Source organism: Schistocerca gregaria, chromosome X (assembly GCF_023897955.1).
Source record: "Schistocerca gregaria isolate iqSchGreg1 chromosome X, iqSchGreg1.2, whole genome shotgun sequence".
In the NCBI taxonomy this organism is placed as follows: Eukaryota; Metazoa; Arthropoda; class Insecta; order Orthoptera; family Acrididae; genus Schistocerca; species Schistocerca gregaria.
Window position 1 is genome coordinate 513,594,649 of NC_064931.1, and position 17,609 is coordinate 513,612,257.

At 39.6% G+C, this 17,609-nt stretch overlaps 1 protein-coding gene across 1 annotated transcript in view; it reads left to right on the top strand.

Annotated features, from left to right (window-relative positions):
• The window catches only part of LOC126297871 (pyruvate dehydrogenase E1 component subunit beta, mitochondrial), a 97,624-nt gene that overhangs the window by 39,451 nt on the left and 40,564 nt on the right, over positions 1–17,609 (top strand). The window contains exons 6-7 of the mRNA XM_049989162.1: positions 10,748–10,928; positions 16,665–16,898. Of these exons, the coding sequence (XP_049845119.1) occupies positions 10,748–10,928; positions 16,665–16,898 (415 nt within the window). The remainder of the gene's footprint in view (positions 1–10,747; positions 10,929–16,664; positions 16,899–17,609) is intronic.

Genomic DNA, 17,609 nt, shown 5'->3' on the forward strand with positions numbered 1-17,609 from the left:
CCCACTGGTGTTGCATTGTTTTTTTTACCCCCCTGCCAATTTTATGGGAGTTTTGGGATGCTGTTGTTTTTTTACACCAAAGGCTCTAAATCTGCTGATCATGTGGGATATGCCTTCACATCCTCTGTCGGTATGGAAAATCATCTCCTGCCAACTGCTTCTGGGATGTTTATAGCGGAATTGATGGCAATTTCCCAGGCCCTTATTATTAAACAATCCCAACTCAACCGTGTTTTGTTATGTATGGACTCAATGAGTGGCCTTCAGACTATTGATGGGTGTTTTTCCCCACCTCATGGTCTTGGCCATCCATGACTGCCTCACTGATCTTCACCATGCTGCTTGTTCCGTTGACTTCCTTTGGGTGCGCGGCCATGTGGATATCCCAGGTAATGAGCTTGCTGATCGTTTACCTGGGGGAGCAGTCACTTATCCCCCCCCCATTTTCTGTAGCCCCTCCTGTGGTAGATTTATGGCTTCATATCAAATCCCACTTCACACAATCGTGGGCCAACTCGTGGGAGGCTACATCCCTGTCTAATAAACTTTGTGCGTTTAAGGTGACACCTGTCCCGTGGAATTCTTCTTTCCGCCTCTCCCGGAAGGGCTCTGCCACACTGTCATCTCCGCATTGGCCATACCAGGCTGACTCATGGTTTTCTTTTGTGTGATGAGCCACTCCCACTTTGTGGTTGTGGAGACTTCCAGTCGGTAGCCCACGTTTTGGTGGAATGCCCCCTTCTTTTGGCTCTGCGTACTAAGTACAGACTTCTCCGCACTGTACCTTTAATATTGGCAGACATTTCCTAGGTGGTTGAACTGATTCTCTGTTTCCTCTGTGAAAGTGGTTATTATTTTCAGTTCTAAGGTTTTTAATCTCCTTCTGGAGTAGGATCAGGGAAATGAGGGTTGGGGTGTCTCCCATTCTAAGATGTGTTAGGAGATTCCTGACTCCCCTCTTGGCCAAGATCCTCTTCTCTCTCCCTGTTACTGTTTCTATCACTTTTTAGATTTGGTTAGTCTCCTTATGCAATACGCACTTTTACATTCTGGCGGTTGAATGCTTTTGAATAGCAGGTGGTCTTGCGTGTACATCATCAGAGGTGGGATATTTCCTGCCTCTAGCATAGCCTTGCTGACCTCCGTCCTTTTTTTACCATTGACAACATGACTGCACTTTTGTCTTTTTAGCCTTTTACCTTTTATCATTATGACTCTTCTGAGATATACATCCATCCGAATGGACCACCTTTGAAACAAAGGACTGATGACCTTACTATTTGGTCTCTTCAACCCTTTTTTCTGTAGTTGTTCATTTTTGCATTACATATTTTGAGCCTGTCCTTCACTTATCTTTCTTCCTATCATACTGCCCCTTCCCTAGTCATTTTAATGGACTCTAAACAAACAGTATTCCTCTCACAATACTTATCATTGAGTGAAATAATGAAAATAAGGTTTCCATATTACATTAGGAAGTTATATCGTACCTGTATAACTTCTAGATGTAAAATGAGATTTTATCTCCCCCCCATTTCCCCTTGGTTTTAACATTTATATCATTAATTCAGCCATCCATTTCATGTCTTAGATACAGTTGAAATAGTGGGACTGTAAATTTGTGTTCTACCTAGATGCAATTTTAAAAAAATAGTTAAAATTATTTCTTCCACCATATAACAGCGTAAGTTGTTGTTTTTCTTTTACTCCATTAGTAAAACCTCAGTCTAAGGCTCTCTCTACTATGATATGAATTTTATATTTTGCTTTTGGTAGTTGTCTTTTATGTAGTCTTCTCTTGTGACTTGGGACTGGAAAATACTTTATAGCAAATTCCTTCTTGCAAAATAGTTAGCTGTAGTGAAATAAAGTGCAACTCATTTATGGATACCTTGTATTTCCACTCCCTAAATGCCTGTGTCTTCACACAGATTTTATTCACTTGATTATTGTTCTCTAATGGTAATGTCCTCCCCAAATACAAAGAGAATATGCAGTTCTAAATTTTCATTGCTGGCCATATATTAGAGCTCTTTTGTGATTCATACTACTGTTAATATAGTTTCATCTGATCCTTTCACTTGAACAAACAGAAAAGGAATGGGCTGTATTGTTGAAAAGGGGAAAATGAACAACTATGGTCATACAAAATATTGCACCAGTGGGATGAAAAGTAGAAAAAGTGTATCATATTTACCAAACTATGAGGTTTTCTCCTCAAATTTGCCATTCAAAGAATACTTAGTTATCTTACATTCGCAAGTTAAATTATTGCTGTTGTGGTAAACAGTTTTACATTGTGTAATAGATTAATATAGGGCCATCTCTTATTTACAGATGATGCTTTGGCAACTAAGGTCACATCCAAATATAATATGAAGAATTGTGAGAAGTTAGAGGAAGAATAGTGACAGCAGTTTGCTTGAGCCAACTAGTACAAATTTTGGGAGGAAGTGGAAAGTAGGCAGCAAATTTCACTGCACTGCCAACCAGTCACGTCTTGTGCACTTCGGCTTTTTATGAACATTTGCCACATTTAAACTGCAATTCACATGAATCGACTATTGGCTGGAATTGAATTGACTTCAAAATTGGACAAATATTTTTCAATAGTATATGTTTCTACAGTAGACAAATTAATGATACCCAAAAGCTTCAACAATGCTGTACAGCTCTGCATAACTGTTGATGTTTGGGGTTGGCTACAGTTAATCTGAAGTGGTAAAATTTCTGCCGATTCAACTATAGGGAGCCAAGAGGACAAAGTTGTTTGTTGTTCAGTTTGCTTATATTGACAGTAAGAACTGTATCCTGTAGCAATAGATAATGGATGCAGAGTAAAGCCATGACTATGTTGACAAAAATGGATCTAGGAGAGTGCAGTTCACCATTGATTCTTGCAGACATTAGAGTGCTAATTTTAAGTTAATTTGTGATTCATGAAGCAGAGGCTACAAACAAAGGAGCAGCAGGAATAAAATTTTGTCACACACAAGCACATGTTCTGAAGTGCCAGTAGACAGAGTAAATTAAAAAATGTGGATTCTAGATGCTGAACTATCAGGGAAATGAAGCAGAATTGTTGCAGCAGGTTGTTCAGTACGTGCAGGACAAATACAGTGAAGACATCCCAATTACTCAAGAAATTATCCAAATTAAGACACTAGAGGTAGAGGAATTTTCCAGTTGCACACATCAGATTTCAAAGAAAGTACTGGCTCTCGCATGATAAGAGGATGGAGCTTACAAAGTGGAACAGTGTTAGCTCAGTGAATTCCTGCAGTGTTTGACAAAAAAATTCTTGCATTTCAGCATCATATAACCAAGAAAATATTTCTAGACCATATGCGCAACATCGGTCAGACATCTGTTTACTTTGATATGCTGTGGTGGTGGTGGTAGTGGTGGTACTACCACCACAGATGGCTGCTTTGATAGTAAGCAGAGAAAGTTAGTGAAGATAAAAATTAATGTAAACCATTTCTTTCTGTTTGTTTTATTTCTCCTTGTATTATGAAAATGTAGACAAAAATGTCATAAGTCTTCTATAACATTAACTCTTTAGGCAGATACTTTATATCAATAAAACAATTGATAATATGATTAGTCAAAATATGTTAAATGATAAAAATCTCTCAAAGAGCCTGTTCAGAAATGGGTGAGGAGGGGGAAGTGGTGATTGTCTGATATTCAGAGTTGTCTTATAGTCTGGTCAATATGATATTTTACTGCTTTTGTGGAGTTGATACACAACTCTGTGAAATTAATACACTAAATCTAAAAAAAAAAGTTGTCACTTGTAACAAACAAATATTTTAGTATTTTAAGTATCCTCACCAGCTGTTGGAGGCTTAGGAGCTGGCCTGGATAGCACTGTGAAATAATGTGGAAACCTGCCATTGAGCTCACACGGTGCATAATATGGGCACACCTGCCGACAGAGTTGTGGCTACAGGGCGAGCAGGCTGGTGCTTGTTCTACTACCACAGATCTCACCTTGCACATTCTGCCAAGTATTGTTGCCCAGTGCTAAGTCAGCAGACGCCTGCACCAGCCACGGGCAGAGCTATCCCCGTGCACATAACTATGAGGGCACAGTCTTTCTGCTTCTCCTAGATTGGGTCAGATGACTAGTATTTGTTTACTCTTGTGGGGTTCTATTCCCCAGTCATTATTGAGCAACTGTCTGCCCATGAAGTGCCTGAACACACAGTGTAGTTTAGTTGTATTTTCATGCCATTGCAGGTACTAAATTGGCAATGAAGGACATTCTTACACGTGCAACACCCCTGTTTTTTGTGTCCCGTTCCATAGGGGTAATTTTGTGCCACTGTGGACCTGACATTTCTATAGTGTTGGCAGGAAGAGTTGGGTCTACAAAAGGAACAGCAGTAGTAGGAGCAGATGCCGGCGCAGATGGACAGAATGCTGAGTTACTTTGCACCCTTGCCCTGCTGCCAATGGATCAGATGCCCATTGTGCTGTTTCTTTCTCCACTCCTGATGCCGTTTCGTGATTTCAGTGACTGTACAGAAAGGTAGAAGAGTTACCTGTCTAGTTTTTTTGCTGCTCTGCCGGTAAGGTGTGTTGTCAATCCCATTGATAGTGGTGCCGTATTGTTGTTCGGCAGTGTGGCTTTATTCCCAGTTGCCAAAAACTGTAAGTCCTCCACTGAACTCTGTCTTGGCACACAATACGAATGTGGAATAGCAACTTCTATTTTCATGGTCAAATTTTTGGACTAGGTGCCCTTTCTGCATTCAGCTTCCAGATAGTTGATGAATTACATTTGGTGTATCAATCTGTTCTTTTTCATGTGGGCTCCTTTCTCTGGTCATATAGCTTGCTGTTTGAGAATACATAGGGCCGGGCTGCAAATTTCGAGGCATATGTCTCTCTTAAGCTGTTGGCAGTAACTAAATTTGTCCCCCCCCCCCCCCCCCCCAAACTTTCACCATGTGCGTCCATCATCCTCTCAACTGCCTCCACCAGAAGAGTGATAAGTTTGTGTAGTCTTTGGATTGTCTGTGGGCTTTCCAATCCCTCAAGCTCTGTTTGTGGTCTGCTCCCTGACTAGTTTCTTTTATGCTGGGTAAACCTTAAAACTCTGGCCTGTGGCACATCCCAGTATGGTGTTGGCGAATTCGTATCCTATCCGAACTCAGATGGCACTGGAAACCCCTTCACCTACATGACAAAGACATTTTGCCGTGTTACTATCCAGCTGATAAAGTAATCCAGGATGTCTAAGATGCTCTCCTCTGGCTACAAAGGCTCAGGAACATGGTGTCCTCCTGCTGGGTGCCAGGGCACATGGGTATTGCAGGGAATAAAGGCCAAGTGTAATAGCCAAGGAGACGTGTCATGTTCTTCAGTTAGTTCAGTATGCCATCCCAATGTGTGCTATCATCTTATGTTCGATGTAGTACGGGCAGACCCACAGACAGAGATGTTTATCTGCAGGTGGCTGTAAACCAAGCAGATCAGTGCTTCCACAGAGTTCAACTACCATGGACCTCACCTTGCACGTCAAGCCAATTGGTGTTGCCTAGTGCTCAGTTGAGACACCGTACCGGCCACGTGCTGAGTTATACCCATGCTCTTCTCTATGAGGATTCAGACTTTCGTTACCATAGGTTGACTTGTACGATGAGTATTAGTTTCCTCTGATGGTGTTCTGTTTCTCAGTTGTTATTGAGCTACTGTCGGCAAGTGAAGAGCCCACACTGACAGTTAAGTGTAGCGGTGTTACCCAGTGCAGATGCTTAAATATTAATTTGTGAAGTGGTGAGTAAGGAAATTATCTACATATGTACATAAACCAGAAAGATAGATCAGACTTTCCAGGAGGAGGAGGAGGAGGAGCCGCCTCCTAATTATTTGCGGGTGTCACCAGTGAGAGCGGGATTAGTGACCATGATGCTGATACCGGAACAAGGATCACTAAAGGGGAAAATGTCATCAAGAAATAAGTGAGAATATTTGTGCTTGGACAAACTGATATCATTAACTCATTTATGGGGCCAAATGAGAATATTTAATTAATATCTGACAAACACAACAGTTAGTTATAACTTAAAAGACATTATAAATTGTGGACTGGAGAAATATGCTTCAAGTAAAGTAATAAAATACAGCAAAGACCCATACTGTTTAATAATGTGACTCAAAAAATTTTGCAAGAAAGACTGCTGCACTCTGTCTACAAAATGACACTTTGGGGAATCTGACAGAATAAAGTTCATAGCAGCTGTACATACATAAAAAGTGCTATGTGTAAAGTCGACACTAAATTTCACATTCAGATCCTGGCTATCAGAAAATCTTATTAAGTTCTGGTAATGTGTATAAAGTCAGTGAGTGAGTGGATTTAAACCTTTCATATAATCTCTCATGGATCTGCCCGATGTTGAAACTGAATACAGCAGATGGAAAACATATATTTTAAATTCCACATTTAAAACTGTTGTGGTTGGCAGGAGAGCCAACACCATATTGCTAAAGGAGGCTGAAATGCACGCGTTTTAGTTCACGCAGGCTGCCGTGAGGTCTGGAACATGACAAGGGAATAGAATTGAGAAAAACGGACGTAGCTGGTGGAATACTTAACTTTAATCCATTAATGGAGAACATCGCTCTTCATGGTACATATTCACAATATCAATAGTACGGATATTGGCGCCTTGCTAGGTTGTAGCAAATAACTTAGCTGAAGGCTATGCTAACTATCGTCTCGGCAAATGAGAGCGTAGAAGTCAGTGAACAATCGCTAGCAAAGTCGGCTGTACAACTGGGCGAGTGCTAGGAAGTCTCTCTAGACCTGCCGTGTGGCGGCACTCAGTCTGCAATCGCTGATAGTGGCAACACGCGGGTCCGACATATACTATCGGACCGCGGCCGATTTAAGGGCTACCACCTAGCTAAGTGTGGTGTCTGACGGTGACACCACAAAAACTGTACTCACACAAGAGGAGATACTATCTTACCATTATTAGACTGCTGCACAGACTCACAAATGAGATGTATTAATAATAGTACACATTGTATTGAGGAAGAGTGAAGACTACGTAAATCAGGGACTGATTTTATAGTGAATACACCGTGGAATTAGTTCATTTCCTACCTCATATTTTTTGTGGATCAGCTGTTATATGTAGCTGAAAATCTGTAGAAAATTGGATTCACAGAATTAAAGATCAATATTGTTAATTTCTGTCTGTCTGCAGGATCCTAAAGCATATTCCAAGCTCAGACATTAATACATTCTGGAAGAGAAAGAAGCCTCTTTCAAAGAATCGGGATAGATTAAGGAAAAACCACTCATGTGAAACATATTACTTTATTCAGCACCAATTCCTAACCAAGATATCCTGTGGAGTCTCTTCGTGTAAGGAACTGCAGAATGACTTGGACCAAATTTCCACTTGGTGTAATGAATGACAGCAGTCTTTAATGTGGATAAATGTAAGAAAATGTGTGTAACAAAGAGAAAGAACCCAATAGTATCTGATTACAAGATTAGTGGTGAACATGTCAAGCACATATCACATAACCATTTAGGGGTAATACTAAGAAGCAATATGAAATCGGACAATAATGTGTTATTGGCATTAGGGAAGGTGAATCGAAGAAATAGATTTGTTGAAAGGGTTCTGAGAAAATGCAATATACCTGTAAAGAAACACTAGTGTGACTAATTTTAGTATATTGTTCCATACTTTCAGGTTCTTATCAAGTAGGCACAACACTCCAATAAAATCAGACTGCTAGGACCGTAAAAGGTCAGTATAGTCCACACAAAAATGTTACAGAAGTGCTCTGAGAAAGTAGTGGTAATCCGTGGAAGAAAGATAAAATAGTTCTCGTGAAATCCTATTGGGTAAATATAGAGAAACTGTATTCAAAGAAGGCTGTGCGAGCTTTATGCTGCCATCATTGTAAATCTCACATAGAACTAGTGAGAATAAGAGAGTTTGGGGCAAGTATAAAGGCATATAAAAAGTCATTTTTCTCTTGCTCAGTGAATAGAATAGAAAAGGCTATTCATAATATTGGTGAGATGTACCCTCCACCATGCACTGTACAGTGCATTGTGGGGAAAGTATATGTAGATGGAAACACATTAAAAAATTTTATACCTGAGTGGTCAATCATTTAAATGTTTTAAATTAAATTTTTAATTTTAGTTGTCTTAAGGAAAGGCTAAAATTTAGGTGATAAAATCAGTTTTTTAACATAGCTATGTAATTTGCAGTGCTGTTTTTCTGGGGGAACACTGAGGGATGCGTACCACTAAACTTTTTTGTCAACAAAGTAATTTTTTTACGATGTTGAGAACTTGGAAGAGTGCCAAAAGATTTATTTCAAGGACGTAAATTTTTTATTTCATTTCTCATGTTGGTAATTGCAATACGAACTGTACCAGTGCAGTTTTTGGTGGGAAAAGCAATGTCATTGAGACTTTCAAGCATATCAAAGCTGTGGTAACTATTCTTGACAACAGAATCGCTGGCAGCCAGTTAGACAAACATGTTGTGCTCTAGCCTGTGCCGATGGTAGTGCTAAATGGGGCTAATGGTAGTGCTAAACGATGTGTGTATGCTCAGACGCCGAGCTACCGATAGATGTCTGTACAGTCCCGTTACCATCACCCTCCGCGATTCATTGCCATCTTAGTTTTTTATTCTTTATTTGTTTGCGTTTGCTGTTCCATTCTTGTCGATCTTGCAACTTTTAAGTTGGAGGTGAGAGATGAGCAGAAAACTAGGGGTTGATGGGAATCACATGCTTCATGTGAGGTGATGTAAACTGAAGTGTTCGATGCCACATTCTCTTGTTTGCTTGGATGTTTCTCGGTATAATCTGCATCATTTGAGCAGCATTTCAACTGAAGAGTCTGATACCTTTTTTTACATGTTGATGACGTTATGGCTAAAAGCAGACAGATGGTATCCCATGCTTCAGCTATAAGTAATTTTCGCTGCATTATATCCAATGTCAGAGTACCCTCAAACTTTTTTAAGGAAAAAAGCTCTGGTTATTTGTAAATTTTCCTTTATTTTGTGTAATTGCTTTTGGCAGTGACTGTCTTTGATATAATGATTTTCACCCTCACCCCACGTTTCCACACTCTCCTTAAAAAATCTTTTTCCTTTAAAAGTGATATTGTCATAGTAGTAATGCAAAAATTATGTCCTCCATGTGCAGAGAAGGATCACAAAAAGTGAATGATGAGAGAGCTTGAAGAGGACTGCCACAGAAATGAAACACATACTGTATTCAATATTTTTTTTTTAAAAAAAAAGATAATGCACCCCAAAATTTAGACTTCTGAAATTAACTTTTGCTTCTAATATTGTGTTGTAACTAGTCAAGACATGCCAACTGTAAGTCAAGTGTTTGTTTAGGTATTCAGGGATTTATTTTATTATTTCTTTTTTCCATTCTGAAATACTTTCTTTATGCTCCTACCAAGTTATTGCAGATTATGTTGGGTGCAATTGCTATAGACACAATCGACAGTGTGATAGCCAGTGCTTAGAGAGTACCTTACAAGTGTCAGTCAACCTATGACACAGTCAGTAACTAAGAATATTTATTGTAACAGTACTTTAAAAATGCCCACAATTAATCAGGACATTGGTATGTGGTCGCCTTTTAAATTATATGTGAAGTGAGTCATGGAATGTGGGTAAATCAGAAAAGAATGGAATAAATCATTTCATATGTAGTGTCACAGGAAAACGCTGAAAATTAAGTGGACTGACAAGAAATTAGGAAATCCTCTGCAGAATTGACAATACTAGGAATATGTGGAAAAGACTGACTAGAAGAGGGACTGAGTGATAGATCATGTATTAAAACATCAAGGAATAACTTCTATGATACTATAGGGAACTGCAGAAAGCAAAAACTGTTGAGATTGAAATATATGCAATAAACAACAGATTGTTGGGTGTAGGTGTTGCAGCGATATGAAGTGATTGTGTCAGGACAGCATGCTATGGATGGGCTGTGTAAGACCAGTCAGAAGGCTGATGAGCTTTCACAACTCCACCCTAAAAAGTGTGAGTGAGTGAGTGAGTGAGTGAGTGAGTGAGTGTTTTGATTCATCAGGGTCAAGGAATTCAAAGTTGTTGTGACAACCACTAAGCACTGTAGCCACCTGCATAGCAGACAGTTATTTTATTGAACTGAACAAAAAAACTTAATCTAAAACAGTCATGTCCCGCTGTATGCCTAGCTTTTATCTGCTTTTTGTACTTTCCATTTCTCCCTCCCCGCCACCCCCCCCCCCACCCCCTCCACTCTCCTCATTCTTTGTGTATGCTATTCCTCGATCTACCCCCGCCCTTTTTCTTTTCACTGCCTATATGCATCTCAACTGTACTGTTTAATCCCCAGGCTCTTTTTCACTTCCCTGACTTGTCAAGTGCACTAAATCATTTTTAATTTTTTTCAAAGCTGATTCCTGCTGCCTTTCACTGATGATTTCTGTCTAAAGCTGCCCTGCTGTGGTCAGTATTGCAGTTTCCTTACCAGTGAATTTTTTATTTTGTCTCCTATAATTTCCTCCGTCTTAGCAGAAAAACTCCCGGTTACAGATGCTAATTTCATTAACTTTGCTTGTGTTACTTTGCCTGTGCTTCAGAAGTTTTTAATTCTGTGCAGTATAATTGTGGAGATTATTTTCTCTGTAGATGTTGTTCCAGTGATAGCATAACATGATTTGTATCTGTTGCGACAGGTGGTCTCGCCCTACTCGTCAGAAGATGCAAAAGGACTCCTTAAGGCTGCTATCAGGGATCCAGATCCTGTAGTTTGTTTAGAAAATGAAATATTATATGGTGTTCAGTTTCCTATGAGCGATGAAGCTCTTTCAAATGATTTCCTTATTCCAATTGGCAAAGCAAAAATAGAGCGACAAGGTGAGCAATTTTTGTGTTTAAAAAATTAAAATTGTCAATGCACACTTTTGTTACCTGTTCTATGACAATATTTATTATACATGCAACATGAAACAAATATGGGGTAAAAGATCCCTCCCCTCTTGAATCGGCACATGGGGCTGAAATTGTCCAGGCAGGGTGACAAGGTGGCAGTGGACTGTTACTTAAGGAAGTCCTTGCAGTCAGTACAGGATTGACACTGTGATCCCTGTACAGTAGTGTTGGAATCAAAGTTAAAGGCTCCAGTGGTGTGGGAATTTCAGAAGCAGGTTGTACTGGTGCGGGTACCTGCAGCCCTGGCAGTTCTGCAATTGCAGTAGCACTCCAGACAGTGGAGACGTCTGGCTGGGGTGCTGTAAATGAAGCTGGTTGTGATTTCCGTACAGCTGCAGGTGGTGGTTTCCTATGAAGAAGAAATTCTTCAAAGCTTTTACAAGCTGGATAAAACGGTAAGGTCATAAAATGCTTCATGCCGTAGCAAGTGCAGAATTACTATAACTCTGATGCTGTGAACTGAAGTCAATTGTCCATAAAGAAGGTGCAGAGAAGATGCCAAAAAATTTTGAGTGCCTTCACTATCACAAATGTTGTCTGCTGCAACCTGAGAACATAAGGAAAATGAGGAAAGGACTTCAGTACAAGATAAACTGCATCTTTCCAAGGGGGCCAGCAAAAACAGGATCGACATGGTTGCTTGGGTGTGTTGATCTTGGCCATGGAGAATAAGATTTGGTGGGTGGACGGGGGGGAAGAGACTTGTGCTTGGCGGGCTGTATAGTGACGGACTACCTGTGTGTTGCTATCCCGTTATCCATCCGTGGCCAGCAGCTTCATCTGGGGGTAGTTCCCAATGTGATTGGCTGAGTAGCTGCAACACTTATTGCTGCAGGTGTGTTGCCACCCCAAACCACCACTTGTCAGGTATCGTTTACTTGTGTTAGTAGCAATAAGCTTCTGTAAGATCAAGTTTTGAAAAATGTTGACCCCACAATTTAGAAAAGAGCTCCTTGGTGGTATGGTTAGAGGTATATACAACTGCTTTTGCATTGCACATAAGTTTAGAAACGCCACACAGTTGGAGGGAGCCCCCTGGCTTTCGTACTACCACCAGAGGGGAGGCCCATTGGCTAAGAGAGATGGTGGAAAAGCACTTGTTACTGTTCCAAACAGTCCAGTTCAAGGTTAACTTCAGCTTGGAGTGCTAGCTGAATTTGATATGCCTTAAAGAACTGCGGCCCCACTGTACTCGTCCATAGTATGTGGGCAAATAACTACAAAGCAGATAGTCTCTCTGGGTTCCTATGGCACTGAAGGTTGAATAAAAAGCACAGAATGTTGAATAGAAAACCAAAATGTGGAATAAGCAGCCAGTACAAATTTGTTTCCTACAGATTGGTGAGTAAGGAAAGGCACTGTCAAAGTAACTTGGTTATATTTGACTGAAACTTGCACTTGGTCTATCTGTGGACTGTCATAATGTCTTTATGCCCATAGTTTGGATTGCCGTAGTGTTGGAGCACAATACTGAAATATGTGGACTGAGTGATCATAGAGAATGACACACCAGTATTTAAGAGAAACTTCACTGGCACTTCTTATAATTCTGCATGTAACAGTATCTTTCTAGATGCTACTACATGATAATTGTCTGTAATCCATGCACTTTGATGCATCTCTGCAATATGGTGGCATTCTGCTTTGTAAAGAGGACACTTAGGCCATGGCATGCATGCTATATAAAATAGTCTAAATAGCTAGAGAACAACCGAAACCACAGGGGTAGGTGCCTCAGAACAAGACGTAGAACGGAGCGGGTGGGCTACCACCAGATGCGACACACACACACACACACACACACACACACACACACACACACACATATCACATTAGGAACTGACATTGAAGTTTGATGCACAGAGTCCATCCTTACCAGAGTTATGGGAGAGATTTCGAAACCAGAAGAAAACATCTACTGTGATATTCCAGAAGCAGGTGCAGTGCATAACACTCCTGCTAGAGAAGAGCCTGTGTGCACACATCTTTATCATGGGCCAGACAGATTACATCATCTCGAACTAACCTTTCAAAATATGGTTGTCCATATATAAATGTAAATTTGCACATTCCTCTTAAACCTTTAAGGTCAGCAATCAACAAAACATACCCCCAGGAATCAGATTTGCAATGTTATGAAAACTCTGAATGGGCTGCTAATATGTGCATCTGGGTAGAAAAATGTTCCAAATGCAAGAGAGAAATATCTGATGGGTCACGCTGACAGGTCCGATAGTGGTGCCGACGTTTGTACTAACAGATGTGGGTGACGACCAAAATGTCTCCTCATGACAGACACTTACTATAACTTACCTCTAAATTCAGTGCAGACTGTTTGTTTGTTTACCAGTCTTTCTGTACATCTTGAGACAGTCAAGAGGTTGAAATAGCTGGCAATGCTTGTAACTGTTGAAGTATTGAGCTCATCAAAAGCTTTACCAGTTCCTTTTGCTGAATGAGCTCTTCAAAAAAACTTTGCATTTTGACAGTTGTGCCTTAATACTAGTATGGTAGGAGCTATGGAGGAGTGGTAAGGGGCTGGGCTAAGATTAATTCCGACATCCTTTAAAACTAATTTCATAACACACAGTTATTAAAAAAACATATCGTCCTACCCCTTTTTAATTTTTTCCTCATTTAAAGAGTAACCATTTCAAGGGTTACTCTTAATTGATGATACTGACACTGATTCAATATCAGGAGTAAAATATTGGCAATACAGTACTGTCAAATTTGAGCCCACAGCAATTGTAACATCAATTAAGTTTCAACTCGAGCTTGATAACTACTTGCGATAAAAAATTTAAAATCCCCAATGGTATCATAAAAATGCATGTAGTAACCCTTAAACAAATTTATAACAACAAACTGACAGCAATTCTTACCTAAAAGCAAAATTAACATAAATCCAATTTAGCAAAAGCACTTGAAATACACAACAACAAATTACAGTGGGACCACCTTATCACAAGTTTTGCACACACTAGTTTTTCTCATGCCACAATATAAAATTTGCTCATTTGATGTACAGGAGTACCGAACACTTTCAAAACAAGTTTAGGTTCAAAACTCATTCATATGAGCACCAAATTGAGACATATGAACTACAAAATGTAATTACTTAACCTAGGAACAGATTTGGCATTATAATTCATCCACTGCTATCACAGTGAGTTTACAGAGCTGTAATCTTATTTTATTTCACATGTCAGTATTGGGCACACTTCCTGGCAATACATTACACACATTATTAAATTGGCATAATAAGACCTGAAAAATAAATCAGTTACCACACATGTATACAAAATAATGGCCCCCACCAGGGCACACAATTAATGAGAACCTTGTCACATGAACAGTTTACACAAACAAATGACCAGTCACAAAATATGGGAACTAATGGCGCCCCACAAGAAGAGACTCAATTACAAATTTGCAAGATGAGCAACTAAAACACACAGATGGGCAAGTACTCAATAATAAAGTTACTCAGCTTCATGTGGAGGTATCCAGTACTCATGTGTAAATGCGACCAGGGCGCAGTGACAGTGTAGTGACGGCCATGCACACCTTCAACTATTGCTTTAACTGCCAATCTCCTTCAGGCAACACCAGTATTGCGCGACCGAAACACTCTTGCATATAAAAGGGAGTTCCTTTCCAAATTACAGTTTTCCAAACAACGGCTCTCAACAACAACTAGGCCACACTATCGCTCCAGGTGCGGCCACATCGTTTTCCAGCACATACGTGGGCTGCTCCCAGCACAGAGGCCTGCTCGCCACCTGCTAACTCAAGACTCCCATCGCTGCCAATCACACACCATCTTGCAGATCACATTCGCACCATAAGCCTCTCTGGCAAAGAGATTCCACCAAAGAGGCACAAGTTGAAAAATACCAAAACTTTACGGAAGGTTTCGACGTGCAGCACAAATATGAAAATAACCACCTTGTTGCCAGTTTTGTAACTCCTGCTTCTGTGTCAACAGTTATTTATTACTCGTGCATAAGTCCACTGCAATGTGAAACAGGTCACTAAGTTCAAAAGAAAAGAAAATAATAGTCCTCAGCCACAAGAAAATTAAAGAACACAGAACATAGGCCAGATGCATTATAGTAACACAGATGTGGCAATACTGATAGTGGTGGGAACCACCATAATGGTTAATTAGTTCCCTAGACTGAAAAAGGATACCAGACCATAGGTGCTGAAGTGTAACTTCACTCTAGTAATACAGCAGACAGGTGTAGTACAGTTCTAAAAGTGTAGAATAGCCCACTTCACGGACCAGTAGTGTGTGTTAACATTGCATTGGTTCAATTGGAACAGCGTCAGCTGACTCACAGAGAATGAAGACGAGCTTGTAACCACTCGAGCTGAAATCAGCTGCCTAGCTGCTCATCTGCTAGTAAGCCAGAGGTGCTGTGTTCCTGTCAGCAGCATCACCACCAAACATAGAAGTAATGACACTTGTCAATAATTCCATGTCTTATATCAATACATGTAGTGGCGTTACAAGATGTGCAATTTGCAAATTTAATTTTTCATCGATAAAGTATACAAATAAAGTAAGGAAGTAAACAAACAAACAAACAAACTTGCATTATAAAGAGCAGCTTTTACTTATGAACTCAATTATTTGTCAACTCATTATAGCAAAAAACTCTCGTCTAAATTTAAGCACTTAAAATTTAGACTGCTGAAACCGATGATGTACAGTTTTTAGTATTTGATACATTTTGCATGTTAATGAATATAAGTCAAACAACAATGGTTTTACTCATTAAAAGGAGCTGTGTTCATGGTAATAGAAAAGACATGAAAGTGTCTGGAATACTTACGACATTATGTACTGCTGTCATTAGGATGAAACTTCCAGTAAAAGAAAATGGGTTTAGGCAGAAGAGATTATGTGTTAGTAACAAACTGTAAATTTTCAAGGCATCTGGCAAAATATGTTGTGAACTCTTTGTTAGTCCATGATTTTACACTCTTGTCAGTTTCCCTGTACCATTTCCTGTGCCTGCTATATCAGTTGATCTGCTCATTTCCATTTTACATATTTTGCCACCATCTTTCTCTTTCTTCCACTTTCTTGTTCACCTTTTACTGATGACAATATCCGAAATGTTTACACTGGCTCATGTCCAGGAGGAACTGGTTTCAAATTCAGAATGGTCCATCCTTATTCAGGGTTCTTTTTTATGATTCCCATAATTTATGCTGAGGTGATCCTTCCATGAGACATCACCAGATTCATTCCCCCTTTCTTGTATAATTTGAAACAATGGTCCATCTGTAATGAATTCTTCCATTTATCTGCTTCTCATATTTTATTCTTTGTTTTATCCCTTCAGAGTCACTGAGTACAGCGACACATCAAACTCTCAATGAGGAAAGTGATAATTCAAATGCTGGTTCAGTGGTCCTGCTATATGTTTTCTGTTAGTCATATCGAAAGAATAGCCAAATAGTTTCTCTTGAAACTGTGGTTGATGGGCCATTACAGTTTAACAAATTTAATAACTCAGTTTGTTGTACCAGGTTTATTGTATTGCCACAGTTTGTTTTTTAGTGGTTTATATTTTATGTTAGTTTTCATCTGTCTTACTTGGGAAAGCTAATTTTTGGTGAATCTAACTGTATTTTCTATTTCAGGAAAGCATGTGACTATAGTTGCACACTCTAAGGCAGTCGAGTTGTGCCTGCATGCAGCATCACAACTTGCTGGTGAAGGAATAGAAGCAGAAGTAATAAATCTGCGGTCATTGCGCCCTCTCGATGAAGAAACCATTGTCAAATCGGTAGTTAAAACTAACCATCTTATTAGTGTCGAACAAGGATGGCCCCAATGTGGAATTGGTTCTGAAATCTCTGCCAGGATTATGGAAAGTAAGTTTTACTCCCTTTACTTTCTGATTCTCAAACCTGCCTCACTTACACAATTTATATAAATACAAAAAGATAGCAAAGCCAGTTTTAGAGCAAAGTGGTGTGTACAAGTTTCTAAAGGAAAGACCCATTAAGCCCCTACTACACTATGCGCATAAACCGTATGCCTTTGCACCAGTGCCCTAAGCATGCACATCTGTAACTACAAGGTGGTTCATGTAGACCTATTACACCATCCACGCAGGATATACCTGGTCCACATGCACAATAGACGGTAATAAAGTGCAAAACGCAAATAGAATTGTCTGATCTCTTGTAAAGTCGTTCATTCTACCACGCGAAATACAAGGGCGACTGTATGACTTAATGGAACGTCATTCATTCAAATTATTTGAGAGATCAAGGTTCCTATTTAATAAGAAATTGTTTTTATCATTATTTATTAAGTAATTGTTATTCTATTATCTAGGCTAAAACTGTTCCGAATTGCAGACTTAACAGTTCGTTTCATATTATGACACTTAGTTGCAAAGGTATACATATATCTAAATTTACATTTTGCACAGGAAGGACCCACTTGTTTTTGGAGCTATTGACGTAACAGTGACAGTAAATCTTCGGATTAGGGCAGAACGACGACAAAAACGAAAATCCAGTTGTTGTTGAGTTCGACACTGGCTGAAAAGAAGTAACGGAGGCAGGGGATTATAT